The 19,520-nt window shown below is 37.3% G+C and overlaps 1 protein-coding gene across 10 annotated transcripts in view; it reads left to right on the top strand.

The window, feature by feature from the left end:
* Window positions 1-19,514, top strand: part of picalmb (phosphatidylinositol binding clathrin assembly protein b) — a 31,528-nt gene extending 12,014 nt beyond the window's left edge. Inside the window, exons 2-24 of one of the 10 annotated variants that reach the window (XM_015033678.1) lie at window positions 3,926-4,068; window positions 4,139-4,214; window positions 4,313-4,415; window positions 5,978-6,071; window positions 6,218-6,329; window positions 6,417-6,523; window positions 6,614-6,655; window positions 7,828-7,839; window positions 8,437-8,522; window positions 8,636-8,759; window positions 8,855-8,985; window positions 10,505-10,605; window positions 10,820-10,972; window positions 13,253-13,336; window positions 14,901-14,993; window positions 15,136-15,246; window positions 15,388-15,504; window positions 15,622-15,652; window positions 15,754-15,853; window positions 16,584-16,643; window positions 17,423-17,527; window positions 17,894-17,999; window positions 19,425-19,477. In XM_015033678.1, the coding sequence (XP_014889164.1) occupies window positions 3,926-4,068; window positions 4,139-4,214; window positions 4,313-4,415; window positions 5,978-6,071; window positions 6,218-6,329; window positions 6,417-6,523; window positions 6,614-6,655; window positions 7,828-7,839; window positions 8,437-8,522; window positions 8,636-8,759; window positions 8,855-8,985; window positions 10,505-10,605; window positions 10,820-10,972; window positions 13,253-13,336; window positions 14,901-14,993; window positions 15,136-15,246; window positions 15,388-15,504; window positions 15,622-15,652; window positions 15,754-15,853; window positions 16,584-16,643; window positions 17,423-17,527; window positions 17,894-17,986 (2,078 nt within the window). In that variant the 3' untranslated portion in view covers window positions 17,987-17,999; window positions 19,425-19,477. Of the gene's footprint in view, window positions 1-3,925; window positions 4,069-4,138; window positions 4,215-4,312; window positions 4,416-5,977; window positions 6,072-6,217; window positions 6,330-6,416; window positions 6,524-6,613; window positions 6,656-7,827; window positions 7,840-8,436; window positions 8,523-8,635; window positions 8,760-8,851; window positions 8,986-10,504; window positions 10,606-10,819; window positions 10,973-13,252; window positions 13,337-14,900; window positions 14,994-15,135; window positions 15,247-15,387; window positions 15,505-15,621; window positions 15,653-15,753; window positions 15,854-16,583; window positions 16,644-17,422; window positions 17,528-17,893; window positions 18,000-19,424 lie in introns of all 10 variants that reach the window. The other 9 variants (XM_015033677.1, XM_015033681.1, XM_015033680.1 and 6 more) reach the window with 9 other exon arrangements.
* Window positions 19,515-19,520: the final 6 nt, after the last annotated feature.

Genomic DNA, 19,520 nt, shown 5'->3' with positions numbered 1-19,520 from the left:
GATTGTGATCGGTGACCGATCGATCGGCACACCTCTACTATATACTTGTATTTTAATTTAGTGACCTGTAAAGGCCATAGAGAGACGACACAACGTTCATTTTAGTTCAGATTATGAATTCAGTTTTGAGTAAAAGGGTAAAAACAGATTTGGAGACGATGACTTGCATCGAGTTTTATTAATCATTTGAATTTTTGGTTTTTGAAGATTTAAATTTGGAAAAATCTGGATTTTTTTATTTTTAATTTTTTTTTTCACCAACATTCTCCTCGAGTCTCCATAGTTCAGAGTGATGTGAGTGCACCCCAAAGCCGCCATTTTGTTTGACAGACATGTTTTATATCTTCTGTTTATTCGGACTCCGAATTCAGGTTAACTCCATGACAGAAAATTGGGGCCAGGCTAAGATTGGTTTTCTTTTATTATTATTATAGAATAAACACTCATGACAATGTAGAAATATTGTGAATGAAGTCTTAATATTACAAGAATAATGTAGTAATATTAGAGGATGAAGTAGTAACTTTATGAGACTGCAAAAGGTAAAATATATATATACTTATGTATATCCAGGCTTTTTTCTTATTTTCTTTTCTTTTTGTGCTTATTTTCTTGTAATTTTAAGACATTCTTCTGGTAAAATTGTGTCTTTATTCTGCTGAAGGGATGATTAATATAAAAGCCACATTTTGAAAATGTTTATGTAGTTTTTTTGGGGTTTTTTTTAGAAAAGAAAGTGAGGAAAAAACTCTAATATTGGACCTGATATGAAAAACAATGCCTAGCATATCATCCAGCCCTGTTATATACAGTAGCGTTTAGTCCAATCTATACTAGAAACGGGTGTTGTATCAATGATTTACAAGAACAAAAAGCTCTCTAATTAAAGAGCTGAATTTCCTACTCAAGCTATCTGTAACAAAAACAATCACTAAAAATAAAAAGTTTGGTTAAGTCACAATCCATTAATAACTAAATGTTTTCCAAAAGGCTGAGTAACATGTTATTCCATTATGTAGGGCAAATTGAATCGGTGTTTGTGTTTTCCATAAAAACGTATTCATCTAGAGGCTGATGTATGTAAAAGTTATATCTTAACAGTCCAGATATGCAGAGATTGAACGCGCAAGTTAACCCATCTAGATTAAATGGTCACCAAACGGATAAACCAGTAACACAACTAGATTTCTAATCTTGCTAAAATGGTCACGGAGTTTTTTTAAACCGCTTCCAACTAAATCTCTTAACAAACTATAGAAGCAGGTCGAGGCTGAGCGGTGGCCAAAGTTTGATTTAAAGCGAGGAGCTGGCTGAGACCTTTAATAAATCATTAATCGAACAGGCTGCGAATCAGCCGCAAAGGAACACGATGTCACCTGCTGTCTCCTGACAAAGCCACCGTATCCTGACCTGTGCACGATTACTGCTCCCAGGTCAAAGGTTAACGTTACAAAGGTGTTGTATAATTCACTCTAGTTGAGTGTTATTCTGACACCATCATCATGTGTGTTTTACAGATCCACTACGGTCGGGTCAGCAACTTTACATAACTATACCGTCTTCTGCATTATGAGTGGACGTTTTTAACAGCCACTCCTTGAATGGATCTGACCTGTACGAAATATTCGACCTTGTTGTGGCGTCATATGGCTGTTACTTGAATTCATTTGAGTCTTGTGGATTGATTCATTTTGAAATTATTCACCCCCTCTTCCTCCTCCCGGCTCTTCTCGTCTTCGTCATCCTCTTCTTCCGGGCGGTTCAACCAGCTATGCTAACTGCGGCTACCGCTGCTTCTCTGGAAGGTTATTCTGTCCTACTTGTAGTAGTACACCCCCGCCCCCCCTCCTCCTTTGAAAAAGTCAAATATAGGACAGAAAGGGAGGCCCATATACTCGGCCGGTCTGATCGCTGCCGTGAATGCCAGGGTCATCTGCGCAGCTGGGGCCCGCTGTTCAAACTATGATCATTAAAGCAAAGTACGAGCAAAGGAAGTGGGGCAGAACATGAGCGGTTAACGTCCTAATGCAGTGCACTCACTGGTGCCCCGGCCAAGCGGTGCGTCTTCACCATTAACAATTAGACTGGGCATTAACGGCTTCAGATGCAGGGCTGCGTGACTGCTTTCACACATGATTTTCCATTTCATTTTACTGCAGAAAATGTGCTCATTTAACAGTTTCCTCCATTTTTTCTTTTTCAAATATTTTTACTAGAGTCAATCAAACAAATTACAACGTATAATTATTGTTGTTAAATCTCAGTTTTCAGGTCAATTTCCCATCATTGTAAGCATATTAACAGTACTGAAAGTCATTTCCGTTTCTCTGATCAGGGATTGTTTTCTTGCTCATGTTCCGATAAACGGCTGAATGACATCAAACCGTAGAGATACAAAAGATGGCTTGAACTCACAAATCAGTTTTACGCTTTTATTTGACAGTCTTGAAGAAGATTTAATATTTTGACACTAACTTTGTCTCCATCGCAGTCAGAAGTAAGCAGCGTTTTTGTTGGGTTTAAATAGAAATGGGTGTAAAACAGTCATTGGAGGCTTGATTAGATAAAATTCCTGGCTTCAGCCCTGGGAGCCTCCCTTTTCTTGTTTTATAGGAAGGGTGGAGCCGCTATCTACACTCAACATTTTCAACAAGTCAAAAGTAAACGCTACCCACTTAAAAGCTGAACCAAGTAGCTGATACCATCACGTAAAGGTCACATTATCCTCAATACAAATAGAAACCTCTTACCACTAAGTAGGGGTTTGCAGGCTGACATTTAATGTGTTGCAGGCCAAATATCTAAGAAAATGTTAAATTCCAACATGTTCCATTATATTTAATGGAAAACAGGAAGTGTTGGCCTGTAAACAAGTTGATAATTAATCTGTACTGATCATAAATGAGTTTAAATGATTAACAAATAAATATGCTCATATGATTCAGAAGTTAACTTGGGCCATTAATCAGTTTTCCACATTATTTTATTGATTTCAAAATATTTTTTATTTTTATTAAAAATATTGGTGCTTTAACATAATCGGGGTTAAACCAGCTTTGTAATTAAACTGATGGATTTAACAAATCTGATTGTACTAGTTTGAAAAAAAAAAAGTTTAGCTAAGGAGTATTAGTTTTGGTCGTTGACAAGTAAAACAGTCAGTTGAGTCGTCTCTGAATACATAAGTCACATATTTTACACTAAAGATTGCACAATATTAAAAAAAAAATGTTTTCATGATCATTTTAATGAATGTTTCATCTGGGTATATCCTCAAATTATGACAAGAAAACAACTTAGTTGGACTTTATTTAAAAATTTTACCTGAACATTTCAAACCCTCATAAAACGTTTTCTGCGGCATTAAACTATCACATCATGTAATGCACGACTCCTTATAATTAGCAAATATCTCTGAAATGGTGATCGCAATAAATTTGTTTCAAAGGCTTGTAGGCATAGAAAACGTGTCATTTGAGGCAGCAGATTATACTATTATTATTATTATTATTATCATCATCCTCTGGTAATAATCCTGTCAAATAGGCTTACATTTATTTTGTGTGATTGAAGATTTCTTTATATGACAGTTTTTGTGACTTAAAAAATGGAATCCATAATGTGATCAATCAGGTTTTTTTGGGGGGGTGAATACAGTATACAGTAGTAAAAAAGCAAATTTTTAATCAAATCTGCAAAATTTGTTTAAAAATTGTATTTCTGTTTCTACAGAAACAGAAATATTTGAGAATATGAGGATGAAGCCTTCAGGGTTTCCAGGTGTTTGCGTGCGTTTCGTAATAATTGCAATTTTGAATTGCTGTATAGCAAACACTGAAGGAGAGGTGCAACTTATTTTATATTAAATGGATTCCACTGCAGGGTTGGTCTTTTATATATATATATATTTTTGTTTTGTTTCCAGATTTGATCCACTGCACCAACGAGATGAACGTGAACATTCCCCAACTGGCCGACTCTTTATTCGAGAGGACCACCAACACCAGCTGGGTGGTGGTGTTCAAGTCGCTCATCACCACACACCACCTCATGGTGTACGGCAACGAGGTGAAACATTCGCTCGTATCATCACCGTCACACTAACCCCCAGAGTTTAACCGCTCTTCTCCTCTCGCAGCGTTTTATCCAGTACTTGGCTTCAAGGAATACACTTTTCAACCTCAGCAATTTTTTGGACAAAAGTGGCCTACAAGGTAATGCTTCGAGTGAAAGGTGTTGATATATTTTTCTTTAGAAAAGAAGAATAAAAGCTAATTTATGTTTTGTTGTTTTCCACGGCGTGACGTTGCAGGCTACGACATGTCTACGTTCATCAGAAGGTATAGTCGGTACCTGAACGAGAAAGCCGTCTCCTACAGACAGGTCGCCTTCGACTTCACAAAAGTTAAACGAGGGTAAGACTGAACAAACTGGGATTCTCTCCTGTGTTTACTGCAGTGTTGTCCTAATGCAATCTTGTTCTTCATAGTTGTAGAGATAAACTGGCCAGTTACTAAACCAACCTTTGTTTCCATTTCTTAAAATTTAGTTTTTTTTTTGTTTTGTTTGACCAACAATCCACCTCCAAGTAATTTGTCGACTGTGACAATTTATTAACTTGAATATCGGAATACAAGTCTTATTTTTAATAGATTTTAAGTGTCAATTACATATTGGTTAATTCTAATCTTATTTTATTATGAAGGGGAAGTACCATAGCTTATCGGTGCTTGCTTACGAAAAGTGAACCAGGAAAGGCCTGCACCGCACGCACATGCAAATTTAGTCCTTTGTTTGCCTCTACTCAGAGAGGCTGTGATGAGAAACTGAAACGGAAAATTAAGGAAGATCACTAAGCCATATTACCATCATTTCTTAAATGTTTAAAATATGTAAAATTTCCTGTTTACTGTTGCATGTTTGTAGATCTGGTTTTAACAACAATGATAAAGTTATTAAAAAAATTCCGTGTTTTCCCTGGACTCACTTTATTCAGTCTTATGAAAACAAATATATATACAAGGGGTGTTAATCAACACCTTTATCACAATACGTTATATCGATTTGTTTGGATGATACAATGTTTCTCAGTCTGTCACGATACGATTTTGTTTAAATTGTGATCGATGTGCTGTATATGCCAATTCAGTTCAATCATTTTCATACAGCCTTAACAATTTACAAAAAACAATTCAAATGTGATTTGAACGTCTTTATTTCTAACTTATTTCAGACATCAACTGCGTTCCCACAGTTGATGTCTGAAAAAACAATCACTGATTAATCATTTCAAGAGTAACTTCTTTCTTGCTTCAGGGCCAGCACTCTATCAAACGCAGTGTCATCATTGGCTAGCAAAGGGATGTCTTTCACTAATCATTTCAAGAGTAACTTCAGATGAATTCAGGATCTATTCACTTCAAAGATGATGGTCCCCTTTTGAAAATGCACAATTATTTTTAAGTGTTATATATTTGTATATAGATTTAGAAACTTATCCTGGCCGTGAAATTCACAACAACGTAGAATTGTCTGTATTAACTTAAATTAATATTGTTACCTTCCTAAATTTGATTTCTTTTTAAAATTTTTGCCTAAAATATTTTTTTTTTCTAAAGACAGATGTGATTTATTTATTTATTGTTGCCAAAATCACTTTCTCATCAAATATCAAAATGGAACCACAGTAGGTTGTTGCAGGAAAAATTATGTATTTATTTTAATAAACTATAAATTTCTAAATAAAATGTCACTGTATTTTTGTGCCTACGCTGCGTCTCTCTCTTTGCCCATTTCCTAATTATAATAACTAAAAAGCCGTTTGAGGTTTTGGTGTTTTCATTGGAGAAACGGCATGTTCAAATATTCTAGTTTGACTTAAAAGAAACATTATTTTCAATGTTTTCTTTAAATTCGTCTGACATTCTAGACCATTTGTTGCCTCATTAAGTAACCGTGACTCCACACGTCCAAACAGAGTCGACGGCGTAATGAGGACCATGAACACAGAGAAGCTGCTCAAGACCATACCCATTATTCAGAACCAGATGGACGCCCTCCTCGACTTTAACGTGAGTTTCCGCTAAAGCCTCGTTTGGCTGAAATTTACAGGTTACGTTGTGTTTTCTAAACTCACATTTCACACAGTTTGTGCCTCAGCAAATGGCAGCGCAGTGTCTTTTAATAGAAATAGTCGTGGCTGACTGCCTTTTCTTAGGTCAATGCCAACGAGCTGACTAATGGAGTCATCAATGCAGCCTTCATGCTCCTCTTCAAAGACTCCATCAGGCTCTTTGCTGCTTACAATGAAGGCATCATCAACCTGCTCGGTGAGACCTTAAGCTTTGCTTTTCCCCCTCCTGCTGTCAGAATGTTTGCACTAGTGTTAGAAAACGCATCGTCTCCTTCCCAAACAGAGAAATACTTTGACATGAAGAAGACTCAGTGTAAAGAAGGCTTGGACATTTACAAAAAGTTCCTCACTCGCATGACCCGGATATCGGAGTTCCTCAAAGTAGCCGAGGTAGATTCTGCTTCATTTTCACTCTGAAAGCTGTTGCCTTAAATGAGTTCAACTGGTTTATTTATTTTTAATTTATCTATTTTTAAACAGCAGGTGGGAATTGATCGAGGCGATATCCCAGACCTCTCACAGGTGAGCAACATCATTTTTTATTTATTTATTTTTAGAAAAAGCCATGCCTTGCTTTGCTTTCTTTATTTCCAGCTAAGCTCGTCCCTGTGTTTTGTTTAGTGTTTTTTGGGTCTGGCTAGAGCACAGATGTAGATTATACTGAGATGTTAATTAAACGAGACACGTGACTTTAGAGATGCACCAATCAGAATTGTGAGTTGTCGTTTTTGTAAAATGTGAATGTGCTGTTAGAGCTAAAAACTACAAAAGCTAAAAAAAGGAGAAATAAAAGATCAAATTATTTCTTTCTTTCTTCTAGTTTTTATGATTGTATGGAGTAAATTGTAAAACAGGCTCTTATGAACATTATTAATCAAATACCAAATGGTTAGAGTTGGCATTCTTAGCTGACTTTAGCATCTTTCATTAGCGATTAGCATGAATGCCATGACAAAAACAGTGATTTCCATATGCTTTGCATAGAGCAGGCCTGCGTAAGCTTTCCATAAGGTAACTATGGTTGCCTCTGAGGCTCAAATCCACTAAAATGTGACATGCCATATTGACAACCGAGATCTTATTAGTATCTTCCTGTAAGTAATGTTTGTCTAGCAAAGCAATTGATCTGATTGGTGTAATAGGAATCAGTATGTAGTGGTATAGTAAAAGAGAAATCTCAGCAACTTTATGATTTAAAATGACAAAAACAGACAAGCAATCCCACAAGTCTTCTCAGAACCAGTCCCAATTGGATCTGGTTCTGGTTAGAATATAGTAAAGTCCATGTTTTGTAATTACTCTCTTCCGTTCACTAGACAGTTTCTTGGTGCATCTCTAATGATTTTGCATGATTTTTATTTATTTATTTATGTTTTGGCCGCATGTTTTTCCCGAAGGGGACGCTTTCCCTCCTTTTGCTCCCGATCCTCCCTCTGCTCTTCCAACCCGCGTCTGCTTCAGTAAATAAAGGTGTTTGTTGTTTTTTTTAAAGTCCACCCTATAGAACGAGATTGATCGCATATTGACAGCTTTATCTCCAAATTAAAGTAAAACAAGAAGAAACTAAAACAATACATGCTGCTGCATCAATATATCACCCCAAAAGAAGTTGAGTTGAAATGCTTTTTCTCCCCTCTGACTGTCACCACCTTTATATTCTGTATTCTCCTCCCTCCTTTATCTTTCCACTTTAGTTCACAGTTTGTGTAAGTACTGTTCTTTCACTCTTCTTCTTCTCTGTTCGTGACTTGCCTCGGTGTTGTCTTTTTGCATGCCTCTGCTCTGACTCGTGTCTCCCACATCGTGGTGAAACGCAGTTGAAGGAAAAAACCCTTGCTGTGGTAAAATTCTGCTTTACTTGGGTCGTGTCATTGAGGCAGTGTAGCTCGTTCTCCTGTTTAAAAAAATAAATAAATAAATTTACGGAAGAAAAAAAAATGGCTGCCCTGTCGTGCTTTAGACATGGCCGATTCAACAACCGGGTTGTTGAAGGAGCTGTGGTGCAGTCCGTCATCCCACACAGATGTTACTCTCTCATCCCAGAGTAGCTTTTTGGCTGGAATGCGGTCATTGATCAGTGGTTGGTGGCTTCCACCCCGGAGCAGGTGTAATTCTCTGAAATTGGCTGACGATTCATTTGTTTCCGATGGTATTTCATGAGGTTTCGTGCTTCCTGCTCCATCGTTGTTGCCCACCACTACCCGTAATGGTGTTGATGTCCGTTCACGTAACATTTTCTACATGTCAAGCGGTTGCTGACTGTGCGTTTTGTTTTATTTTTCATTTTTCCCTCGTCACGCCAGGCTCCCAGCAGCCTCCTGGAAGCTCTGGAGCAGCATTTGGCCTCTTTAGAAGGGAAGAAAGTCAAAGACTCCACTGCAGCCAGCAGGTACTTTAACTCACCGACGTTGTTGCTGCTTTTTTTTCTGCGTTTGATCGATAATGCTTTCTCATTGGCTCTGTGTGTCTGGTGTTTTGTTATTTTGTTCTTTCTTGCTTCAGGGCCAGCACTCTATCAAACGCAGTGTCCTCATTGGCTAGCACAGGGATGTCTTTCACTAAGGTGGATGAGCGGGAGAAGCAGGCAGCTCTAGAGGAGGAACAGGCCCGACTCAAAGCTCTCAAGGTTTGTTTACAGGTCGAGATCCACTCCATGAATGCGCCTCATTTGACTGCTTTCTTAAGTTGCGCTACTTTTTATTTTTATTTTTGTCCCAGGAGCAAAGGCTCAAAGAGCTCTCGAAGAGGCCATCTTTTTCCACCACCGATACATCGCCAATCTCCACCACCGGGGGCACCATCAGCACAGCACCAACCATCGACCTCTTCTCCACACCCAGCTGCTCAAACGGGTACTGCTTTCACATAGCCTCTAGTTACTTATTGGCTTCTTTAGAGTTTACTTTTTTGATTTCTTGTGCCAAGTTTAATAGATCTGACTCGTAGGCCTGTCGCAATGCACTTTGCTGGATGGTAAATTATCAGAAATTATTGTGATATATGATATTGTCATTTTGAGATCATTTTCAAGTAATTTATTGATAATGACAGAACAATGCCAGTTTGCCCACTCAAAGATTAATAAACTGTGATTTTGTAAAGAACACTTTACACTGGAACTGGAAGATATTTTGAATCTAAAATAAGTAAAAAAATAAAAACAAAATGGCCAAAAACCACAAATAATGAGGAATTAAATGTTTCATAAACCCTAAATGAAGTCAGTTGACCTTATGCAATTAAAAATTTATAATAAAAAAATTATGATACAATTAATTGATTTATTTCTTGTTGCGACAAGCTTAGAGATTTGAACATTTCATATGCAGACATGGATAAATGTCTGCATATCTTAAAGCCTATAAATATATTTACCTTTTTAGATATGGTAAGAATATCTCACTGAAAATCGGCCCTAAATTCAAGTATGTAGTGATAGGAAAGAAATCTTGTCTTAAATAATTGTTTTAAATCATCAGAGAGCCATGAGCCATTTAAATTGGCTGCAACTAAAGCATTCTTTTCTTTGCTCTGCTCTTTTTTTTAAACTTCCAAAAATCTAAGATGTCCTTTTATTTCTTGGAGCGTAAATATGAGTTGACACTCGGTCCCGTTTCTTTTAGCTGCCAATCCCTAGATCGCTAGCTAAAAGACATGAGGCTAAGACGGTTCCCACAGTCTGAAACGTCACAAATAGTTTGAAATTTGACCATTTTTCTTGTCTCAATACATTTGTGGAAAAAATGAAACTGTTGTAAAATGTTTATTTTTTTTCTTTCCCCGGCGTTTCTCCTTATCGCCAGTCTTCACAGAGACTGAAATCTAATGTTACTGAATAGATGGAAATGTTTACGTTGACTTAAATTTGAATGTCAAACATTAATTTTGATTTATCTCACTCTTTGTTTTTACCCATCACTATTTTTGAATTACCATCTGAAGACACACAGTTTCAGAGATCGAAAAGGGACATTTCACCACATTTAAATGAGACTGTAGCCTCATTTAAATGCTGGGTAAACTGGGATTGATAAACACTCAACAAAAACTGGAATGTAAGCATTTTGCTTAAATATTTTTGGAACCTACAGATGTGACCTCTATTAAAGCTGTTCATGGCAAATGCGTTTTCCTGCAGTCTCTGAACTGCAAAAATCTAAAGAAATCTAGTACGTCTGTACGGTTGAAGTCCTATCAGTCAGGTTTTACTGAGGCTGGTTTCCATTCTGTGACGATGCGCATCATTGAACATAGAGCTGGTTAAAGGAGCTTTTGTTTTCTTACTTATCCCCAGACAGTTATGGTTCAGTAGTGGGTTAATAAAACCTTCTGACATGATGTATGTTTTGTTTTTGTTTTTTCTGGACGCAGTGCGGTCAAGATGGAGAGTGACCTTTTTGACCTGCAGCCGAGCTTCCAGCCCTCCATGCAGTCGGCCTCCACAGGCCTCCCAGTGGCCACGGCGTGGGCAGGTAAACCTTTCTTTTGTTTTTCCCCCCTTTCTTCTTATCATCCTCCAACCAACACCGTGGCTCTAGACTTTGGCTCTGCATGCTATCCTTCTCTTGTTGCTGTTGTTTGACTCTGATCTCCACCTCTTCCTGTCCTCTCCACTCTTGTTTCTCTGTCATTTTTTTTCTTCTTTCCTGTCTCTCTTCTCTTTTTTTTCTCCCTCTGCCTGCATAGATCCTTTCACCTCTACTGAAGCTGGAGATGATTCCATGCCAAACCTTAACCCTTTCCTGTCAAAACTCGTTGTCGATGCCACTCACTTACCTGTCGTGTCTTCAGACGGTGTTAGCTTTTCCTCTAGGACATCCGGTCATGAAATGTTTGGTGGTAACAACTCATTTTGTTTCTCTTCCAAAGTCTCTCGCCTCTCTCGTTCATATATCTGTAAAATACTTAAGCGCATGATTATCCTGCATGTTTGATGTGCTTCTGTAGTCTGAATATTTTGTCTGTGCTGATCTTTTTCTCTCCTTATCTTACCAAACTCAGATTGGCCATGGGTTTGTTTTTGTTTAGCAAGTTATGCGATTTATAAAAGAAAACCTAGAGCTTTTTTCTGTTTAGCCTGTAAATATTTAGCTAACGTTTAATGGTGATGAAGTGAAAAAAAGTTTAAAAGGTAAATCTTTTGAGTTCTTCCAAATAATCAATGTTAGAGGTGCAACGCTACATGAATGTATACTAAAACTTTCTGTGTGGCTCTTTCGATTCAGCACACACACAATATGTTGTTTTAAGCATACATTCACGCTGAGGGTTAATGTGCCGAACTCTCTGTTCTCTACTTTACATTTTCTCATTTAGCAACATAAGCACAGAGGGGGGGAAAAAGTTGGATCACACAAGTGCTTTACATCAGCGTTTTATTCCACACTAAACTTAATTACTAACCCGAAACGACATCCAGCTGAACGCAAGCGTCAATGCTACAGAGACAAACAGGCTAACATCCAAATTCAGCCCCAAATGTCATCAGAGTCTTTATAGCAGAAGTGCAGCTATGTTCCGGTGGCGTCATGGCAGAACGTTTTGCATTTTGAGGGTTTACACAGGCAGGTGCTATTTTATGGTGCATTCAAGTACAACTCGTACACAGAAGTGTCTTTTAAATCACACAGTGTGAGCGCATCCACAAGAAATTTTAAGGCCTTAAGATGTCTCAAATTTTCAACTAAAAAAGAAAAAAACAAAACAAATAAATGCTAATCACAGGTCTTAAATTTTGTCTTCGTATGACTTTTTAGTCCTGTGAATTCCATGTAGAGTTTTTTTTTTTTTCTTTTCTTTTCTTTTCTGTCACCGGACTTTTTTGTCAGGCAAACGCAAACATCTTCACTGCGTTCTGTGACTCAAAGCGGTTGCGGACATCGGTAACTAGCTACTAATGTACATTTGCTGGCTACCTTGTTAGTTTTTTTGTTTAATCACTCATCATGGGTAAATACTAATTTATTGCCGGTTAGCTGGACAGCGTTGGTTCTCGCCACTGCCCCGCTTCTGTTACACATACGAGTCCTGGTGCAATCTGTAGAAAATAATACGTCTAAGTTTGGCACTTTGGGAGTTAAGACTTTAGAAAATGGTATTTAGTTTGAAAAGCACAAAGTTGCTCCCAAAAGCCACAAACTACAGAAGTTTTACTTTTTCTGCTTCACTTGATGGAAATACAGCAGGATCCCCCAACCGTCCTCAACCCTTAAACTTCTGGTTGAGGGTAGAGGTACCCTTGGCAGTACAAAGGTATTTAAAAGTCTTAAATTTGACTGATTTGAGTGAGTTTTACTTTTATTTTCAATCCAATATCAGCTCATTGTTCTTCCTAAGCAACATTTACCATTTCCTGGTAGTTTAACTGTAGTTGAATAATTTGTATTTGTTGACTAAATCAAACCAGATCTCTGCTCTGTTCTGATCACTTTTGTAAATGCAAAAAAAAAAAAAAAAAAAATATATATATATATATATATATATATATATATATCACCATGAGATTGTCAGAACTACAATCCGGCACCTACAGGAATGAACTGAATTTTTTTTTCTTTTGTTTGATTCTTGCCACTGGGGGCTCCAGAATTTTCCGTGTACAAAATTGTGTTGCACATCAGTCATTTCCTGCCATTCGGACATTTTGCTCCGCCGTTTCTCTTTCTGCCATCTTTACTTGCATTGATTTTTCTAAACAAAGCCTTACGGTGCAAGTGGATTCAGGCTTTGAAAGCAACAACCACAGGCATTGGTTGTTAAACTTTACAAAATGATCACAAAATTATTTGTTTTCAGGATAATTTGAAGCCAAAATTGAGTGATTGTCATTATGTGCAAAATACTAACTTAATGTTTGTATTAAATTAGACTCCAGTCCACAGCTTAACAGCATTTTCAAATATGAATCATGCCATCTTTTAAATATGTTTTCCACACAGCAGAGTGATTAACACTTGACTTTTGGAACGGTTGTATCAAAGTGCAGCTGACTGTAAAATCTGCCATCATGTCTTCTGTGCAGTTAGCTTTCAGCTACAGTTTGGTGTTGCTTTGTAGTGCTCAGATGCTGTAGAGCTTTTAAAGTTGAAACCTGTTCTTACACTATTTTTGATTCTCCAGATCGTTACAATCCCTTTACTGACACAAACTCATCAGTTTCAACCAATTACAAACGCACAGTGCGGATAGAGCACTCCATCTCAGGTACTACGACGGCTCAAAGCCTTGACCTATGTTTGCTGGCAAACATAGACTCCTGTCCACAAATCCCCAGAGCCATTATTTTAATACCTCTAGCAGATTTATTAGAATTAAAGGAAGAGTTTTACATTTTGGGATTTTTTTAATTTATTTTTTATTTTTAGTTTCTACTTTTGTTACTACTAAACATGTAAAAGTAGTAACATCGCTAGACCAGATCATCAGCTTTTTATTTGCCAATATCTTTGAGTTGGAGAATAAATTTTAATTGCATCAAGCCAGATGTCACATAATCATCTTTCAGTAGAGCCTTTTTTATGGGAAGATGTTTTAGCTAAACATTAATTATGTCCAAAATAAACATATGTGTACATTTTACAAACTGCCTTATAACAGTTTCAATAATAAAGCCTTAAATTTGTCTGAACGCACGTAAACTTGATAAGTGATATCAAGTTAACAATATTAAGAGCAGTGCGAAATCTTGATTAAAAAAAAACATTTTTTATTTAGACAAATGACTGGGTTTAAAAAGACAAGTTTAACATATTCAGTGTGAAGCATTAAGATTAGGGCTACAACGATGAGGTATTTTAGTAATCGATTATTCTGTTAATTTTATTCTAAGCGATTAATTAAAAATGGCAAATTTTGCATTTAACCACTTAAACCTTTTTTTAAACATCAGAAATGGATTCAAGTATGTAAACTGATGACGCAATTCCTTTTTTAAATAAGAAGTTAAACATTTTACTGCCTAAAAATGTAACATTTCATTTGTGGCAAAAGATGCATCTGCAACAAAAACATGCTTCTAACAACATGTGGGAAGCTCAGCCTTTTCTGATGGAATTAACGTCAAAACAGTGCAGGGCTGATCTGTTTAATTTCTCATTTAATCGATTAATAATTAGAGAGCAAAAGGTGCTTAATAGGATTTTTTTTTAAACAGAATTTAAAAAAGATTAAATTTTTTTTTTTTTTTTTTGTCTTAAATGCAAAACGTACGTATTGCATAGCTTTGACTTAGTTATTGCTGACTGTGTTCTTCTTTCAGCAAATGACCTTTTTTCCCCTAATTGCTATACTCTGTTTAACGATTAATCGTTTGCTAAATTATTTGATGGCTATTTCAACAAACAATTAATCATTTCAGCCCCTATTAGAGTAGCGTTTTAGTATGATTTTCAATTTTTTTTAAAAAAATGTAGCGGGCCTGATGAGCTGGTCTGGGATGATCTGTAATATATTAAATTCTTATCCAACGTTTCACAAGATTGATTCCCAAAATGTTCCAACTTTACCTTTAATCCCTTGTGGGTTGCTACATTTTTATGCTGCAATGTTTTACTTTAACCGATCTACTGAGAGATTACATAAAAAACTTTTATGAATAAAATGGATATATGTAAATGTATCTATGTACAAGCACTTTTTTCTTGCTTTCTGTATTGCTGTTGTCAGTCCTTACCTGTTTCTGACCTGTCCTTGGAATGCTTTTCTTCCCCTTTTCTTTATCTTCCCATTTTCTTTGCCGTTTATCCGGCTGCTTCACGCGACCTGTCAGACTCCTTCTGTGGTCCGGTGTCCGTTGCTCAACACCTCCCACACCAGGCTCCCTTCCCCACTGAGCCCTCTACTGTAGCAGGTCTATTCAGAGGTAGAGTATGCTAGGCTCGCTCTTCAGCAGATCAAATCTAATTTTCTGCTCTGCTTAAGGAATCCTGCTACTGTGCAGTTTGGGAATCTAGTTCGGAAATGCTGTAACTTTGTCAGTCAGCGTTCTCGTCTCTTTTCCAAAGGATACTCAACGCCTCAAGCCCCTCCACAACCGCCAGCAGGGGCCCTACAGGTGGACTTTGAGTCCGTTTTTGGAAACAAAGCCGCCGGCAGCGGGAGCCTCAACTCTGATGGTGACGATTTAATTTCATGGGACTGAATCTTGCTTAATGTAGCACAATAGTGTGTTATGTTTAAAAACAAAAAAAAAAACATGAATTTTGAAAAAAAAAAAAAAAAATGAAGGAATACTATATATTTATTTTCCCTGTCAGATCTCACCGGAGGCATCCTGAAGCCGACTCTCGCCGGCTCCAACCAGCTGTCCAATCAGCAGCCTGAGAAGCTGGTGTCAGACGACCTTGACTCTTCCCTGGCCAACCTTGTCGGCAGTGAGTGCAGCGCTTTATATTCATCTGCGCTAATGAACATGTATCTTCATTAAGACGCACAAAAAAAATGACTGAAATTGTTCCACTAACCACTGCTTGACGAATGTTGCTCTCCAGATCTGGGCATCGGAAATGGAACGATGAAGAAGTAAGTGACGGTTGATTGGCTGATTGGTGGATGGGGACGCCGTGTGCGTTTTCAGCCCAGTGCCACCAGCTGCTGCTGACGCCTGCTCTGTTGATCCGCAGTGACATCCACTGGAGCCAGCCGGGGGAGAAGAGGATGACCGGCGGCACCAACTGGCAACCCAAGGCAGCGCCCACCACGACCTGGAACCCCGTCTCCATGGTGACACAGACGTTCACATTTAATTATGTTTATATCGGCTGTAGTTTTACCTTCAAATCTGAATTTTAAAAAAAATTCAAGTCTTATTCAGAGCTCAAAAAAATAAATAAATCCTCTAAAACGTTCCAGGATTTTAAAAGATTTTTACTTACAAACTGCTTCAGAAACGACCAGCAACACAAAAGTATTCACACCCCATCACAGTATTTCCCTTTTTGAGAGGTTACAGACAAACCTCCAGTATTTTTATTTTTATATGATAGAGCGACTCTTCTTAGTGTCGCTCCATCACATGTTTTGTTTAAAACATGTTTACAGACAAAAGTGTTTTCTATCTTAATTGCCAAATTTGTTTAAATATTGTACAGTTTGGCTTAACAACTATGAATATGTTTATTTTTCAAAAAATGGTCTGTCATTTGTGTCTGCATACCCAAGTTAATGATGAATTGATTACTATATTAATTGACAATTATTCCAATAACCGATTCATCAGGATTAATCTGATTAATCGATTCAGCCGTAACAAATATGCTTTGATTTAATCCATCCCACTACATCTTTAGCTGATAAAGGTTTATTGTGGGTTTTCTCTGATCCATAGAAGTTCAAATTTTTCCATACAGACTCAAGTATGTAAACAGAATAAATGAATAATGTAAAACGTTTGTCCCACAACTCTCTGGCGGTTTTGCTATAAAGTTTCCTCAAACTGTTTCTCTCCCATCAGCCAGCGTCAGTCATGGCCTTCCCTGCCACCACTCCCACAAGCATGATGGGATACAGCATGGTGAGTCCCTCCGCTCAGCTGCTGCTTCCACTCTGAAGATCACAGAAAAGTTCCACAAATAATTTTCCCTTTTCGTGCAACAATTTGTTTTGATGGTTAAGCAGCTTGGCAGATTTTAAAAATTACAGATATTTATGATGAGACAATTTATCAAAGACATTATGACAGAATCCATTATTATGATTATGATTATTATCATTTCATAAGCCTAAATTTGGACAGCTTTATTTACAGGTAAAATCTGATATTTTCATACACCTCATAAAAAGACAGATTTTTTTTTTTTCTCACTGTCTGAAGTTAAATCAGACTTAACTTTTTTTGTTTTGAGTCATTCATAATTATTACAATTATTTTTATTTGCTAAATGCCAGAGATGTTGATGAGAACAGTTTTTTTTTTTTTTATCTTAAAACGGTTTATGAATATTTATTATTCCGAACGGCTCAAAGACTTATTCATCTTTTTACTTGTATTTTGAACCTTAAACAAATTGAAATCAGGGGATTTTAGTGTGTTGTTCTCTGAACCAGTCAGGTGTACAGAATGTGAGAGAAAATTCATTTTTTGATAATGTTTTAATTTATTGTGATGCACCTAAGCAATAGTTTTGCCTGTTAGTATTTTATTTGTATTCCTACTGAACAGGAAGCATCCCTCAATAGGAGGGGAGGCAGAGTAGGGATCGCAAAACACTTTATTTATTTTTTCAGAATTGTTCATATTTTTTGCAAACTAAATGAAACGCCTGACCCGACTTTGTGTCCAACCCTCCGCAGCCTCCACAAATGGGCTCCATGGGGATGATGAATCCGCCCACCATGATGTACACCCAGCCCGTCATGAGGCCACCCAACCCCTTTGGCTCAGTGTCCAGCGCTCAGGTGGGTCCACGCGTCATCAGGACGGGGTGGCGGCGGGGGTAAAAGGGGCGTGGCCATTGTGTAGTGTTGTGTCCCATGGTTGGTCACTGTGAAAGCTTTGTTGTCGGTGTGAATACTGCTGAAGATGATGACAGTTTTAACAAAAAGAAAGAAAACCTTCACTCTCTGGAGCTGAAAGCAACAAAACAAAAACTGTAAATCATCATCTCTTGTTTCGACTTCCTGTTTCCAAACAGCTCCTTTTTTTATTATTATTATTATTAACCCATCAATCATACATCACAGCCTCTCCAACTAATCTCATCCCTACTTCAGTCTCTGTACTGACTCTGACTTGTCCTCTGGTCCTCCTACTTCCTCTGTTAGCCCTCTGCAGCCTCTAGTCCTTCCAGCCAGAGTCCTCTCCGAGCCCCTGGACAGGACCCGTTTGCACACCTCTCTCTCAAGGATTTCTTGTAGAGCATCTCTTTAGGTACATCATGCTGTTTGCTTGCTCAGGCACCTGCATGCGTTGTCTGTCCGGCGCTGATGCACATTTGCTTTTGCCGCTAACTTTTAAGCCCCTTGATGTCCTTGCCAGTGGATCACGCACTACATGTTGATTTTTTTCTTTTCTTTTGTTTTTATTTTGCTTGGATGTCATGCTTGTGTTGTCAGATAGAGACCAACTCATTTTGGTTCTTCGTTCCTCCATTCTCCGTTGCTCAGACCTGTTTTTTCTGCTTTGCAACTGTTGCTAAATTTAATTGTTGGCCGTTTGCTAAGCTTTGTCTCCTTCGAAGTAAATCTGAGGGCTGACGCAATTAATCGTGACAAATCAAATATTGAAACAATCAACTAATTTAGTAATTAATCGTTAAGTGAACAAAAGAAGGCAATTTGCTGAAAGAACAACATGCTAGGAGGAGTAGTTAAAAAAACTTTACAAAACTATAAACGTTTTGCACTTAAGGTGAAGAAAAAACATGTCTGTAAATGTTTTACCCAAAACTCAAGTGGCAGCTTTAGCTTCACCTGCTTCAAATTCTGTAAAAAGAGGAACAAGAAGAAATCTTCTATTAGGCACATTTTGCTTATTAATTATTAGTCAGTCAGTTAATCCTAAACTGGTCACCAGATCAGCTCTACACTGTATTAAGTAGAGCATAATTTGAGCTTTTCACCTGTTAGATTTTTATTTTATTTTAGCTACAGATGTACGCTTTGCTACAAATAATCAAATGTGCAGTAAAAGAATGCTGTGTTATTTCATTTTAGGAAATAAAATGTGTATTTTTGCATTTAAAAAAAATATTTGTTCATTTGCATTTTTTATTGTATTTATAATATTTTGTAAAAAAAATCTGCAGAATGTGCCACAGGTGAAGTTAAAAACTTTGTGTTATTATTATTGTAATAACTGGTCAGTTTCCCCATTTAATAGAAAACTGCAGTTGGTGTATCTGCAGAGACAATTTTGTCGTTTTCTGGTTCCTCAAACAAACTTGGCTAATTTATAAAAAGAATATTGTGATTCAATAATTTGCTTCTGAATTGACGATATTTTTTTTTTTTTTTTTTTTACGTTTTTACTGAAAAATTGTTTTAACATGAACTTGGAAACCAAATTTGCAGTTGCATGTTTGTGTCATGGTAACATCGTGTGCTTGTGGTTTTGCTTTTGCTTTGTAACTAAAAGGCGCTCAAACCAACCGTGTAACTCGACGACCTCATTAGTAAAACATATTCGCTTCATTAAGGCTTCAAATTCAGAATTTGCTAAACATCTTTGTTAACCTCAGTTTGGTTAAAAAAAAAATATGAGGGAAAAGCTTAGCAAACTTCAGCTAAACTGTTCATCCCTGTTTTTATCATTTCATTTTTATTATTCTGATACGACCCTCCACTTTTCTTGCAGATGCAGTTCATGTAATTTGAAGGAAGTGTCTCAGAAGATGAAGCACTTAGCTGCAAAACTTTGTCCTCGTTGCAGTCGAACTCTTCAGAGAAGCAT

Source organism: Poecilia latipinna, unplaced genomic scaffold (genome assembly GCF_001443285.1).
Source record: "Poecilia latipinna isolate Pla-1442-1.1 unplaced genomic scaffold, P_latipinna-1.0 Scaffold276, whole genome shotgun sequence".
NCBI lineage: Eukaryota > Metazoa > Chordata > Actinopteri > Cyprinodontiformes > Poeciliidae > Poecilia > Poecilia latipinna.
This window is presented reverse-complemented; position numbering and strand designations above follow the sequence as displayed.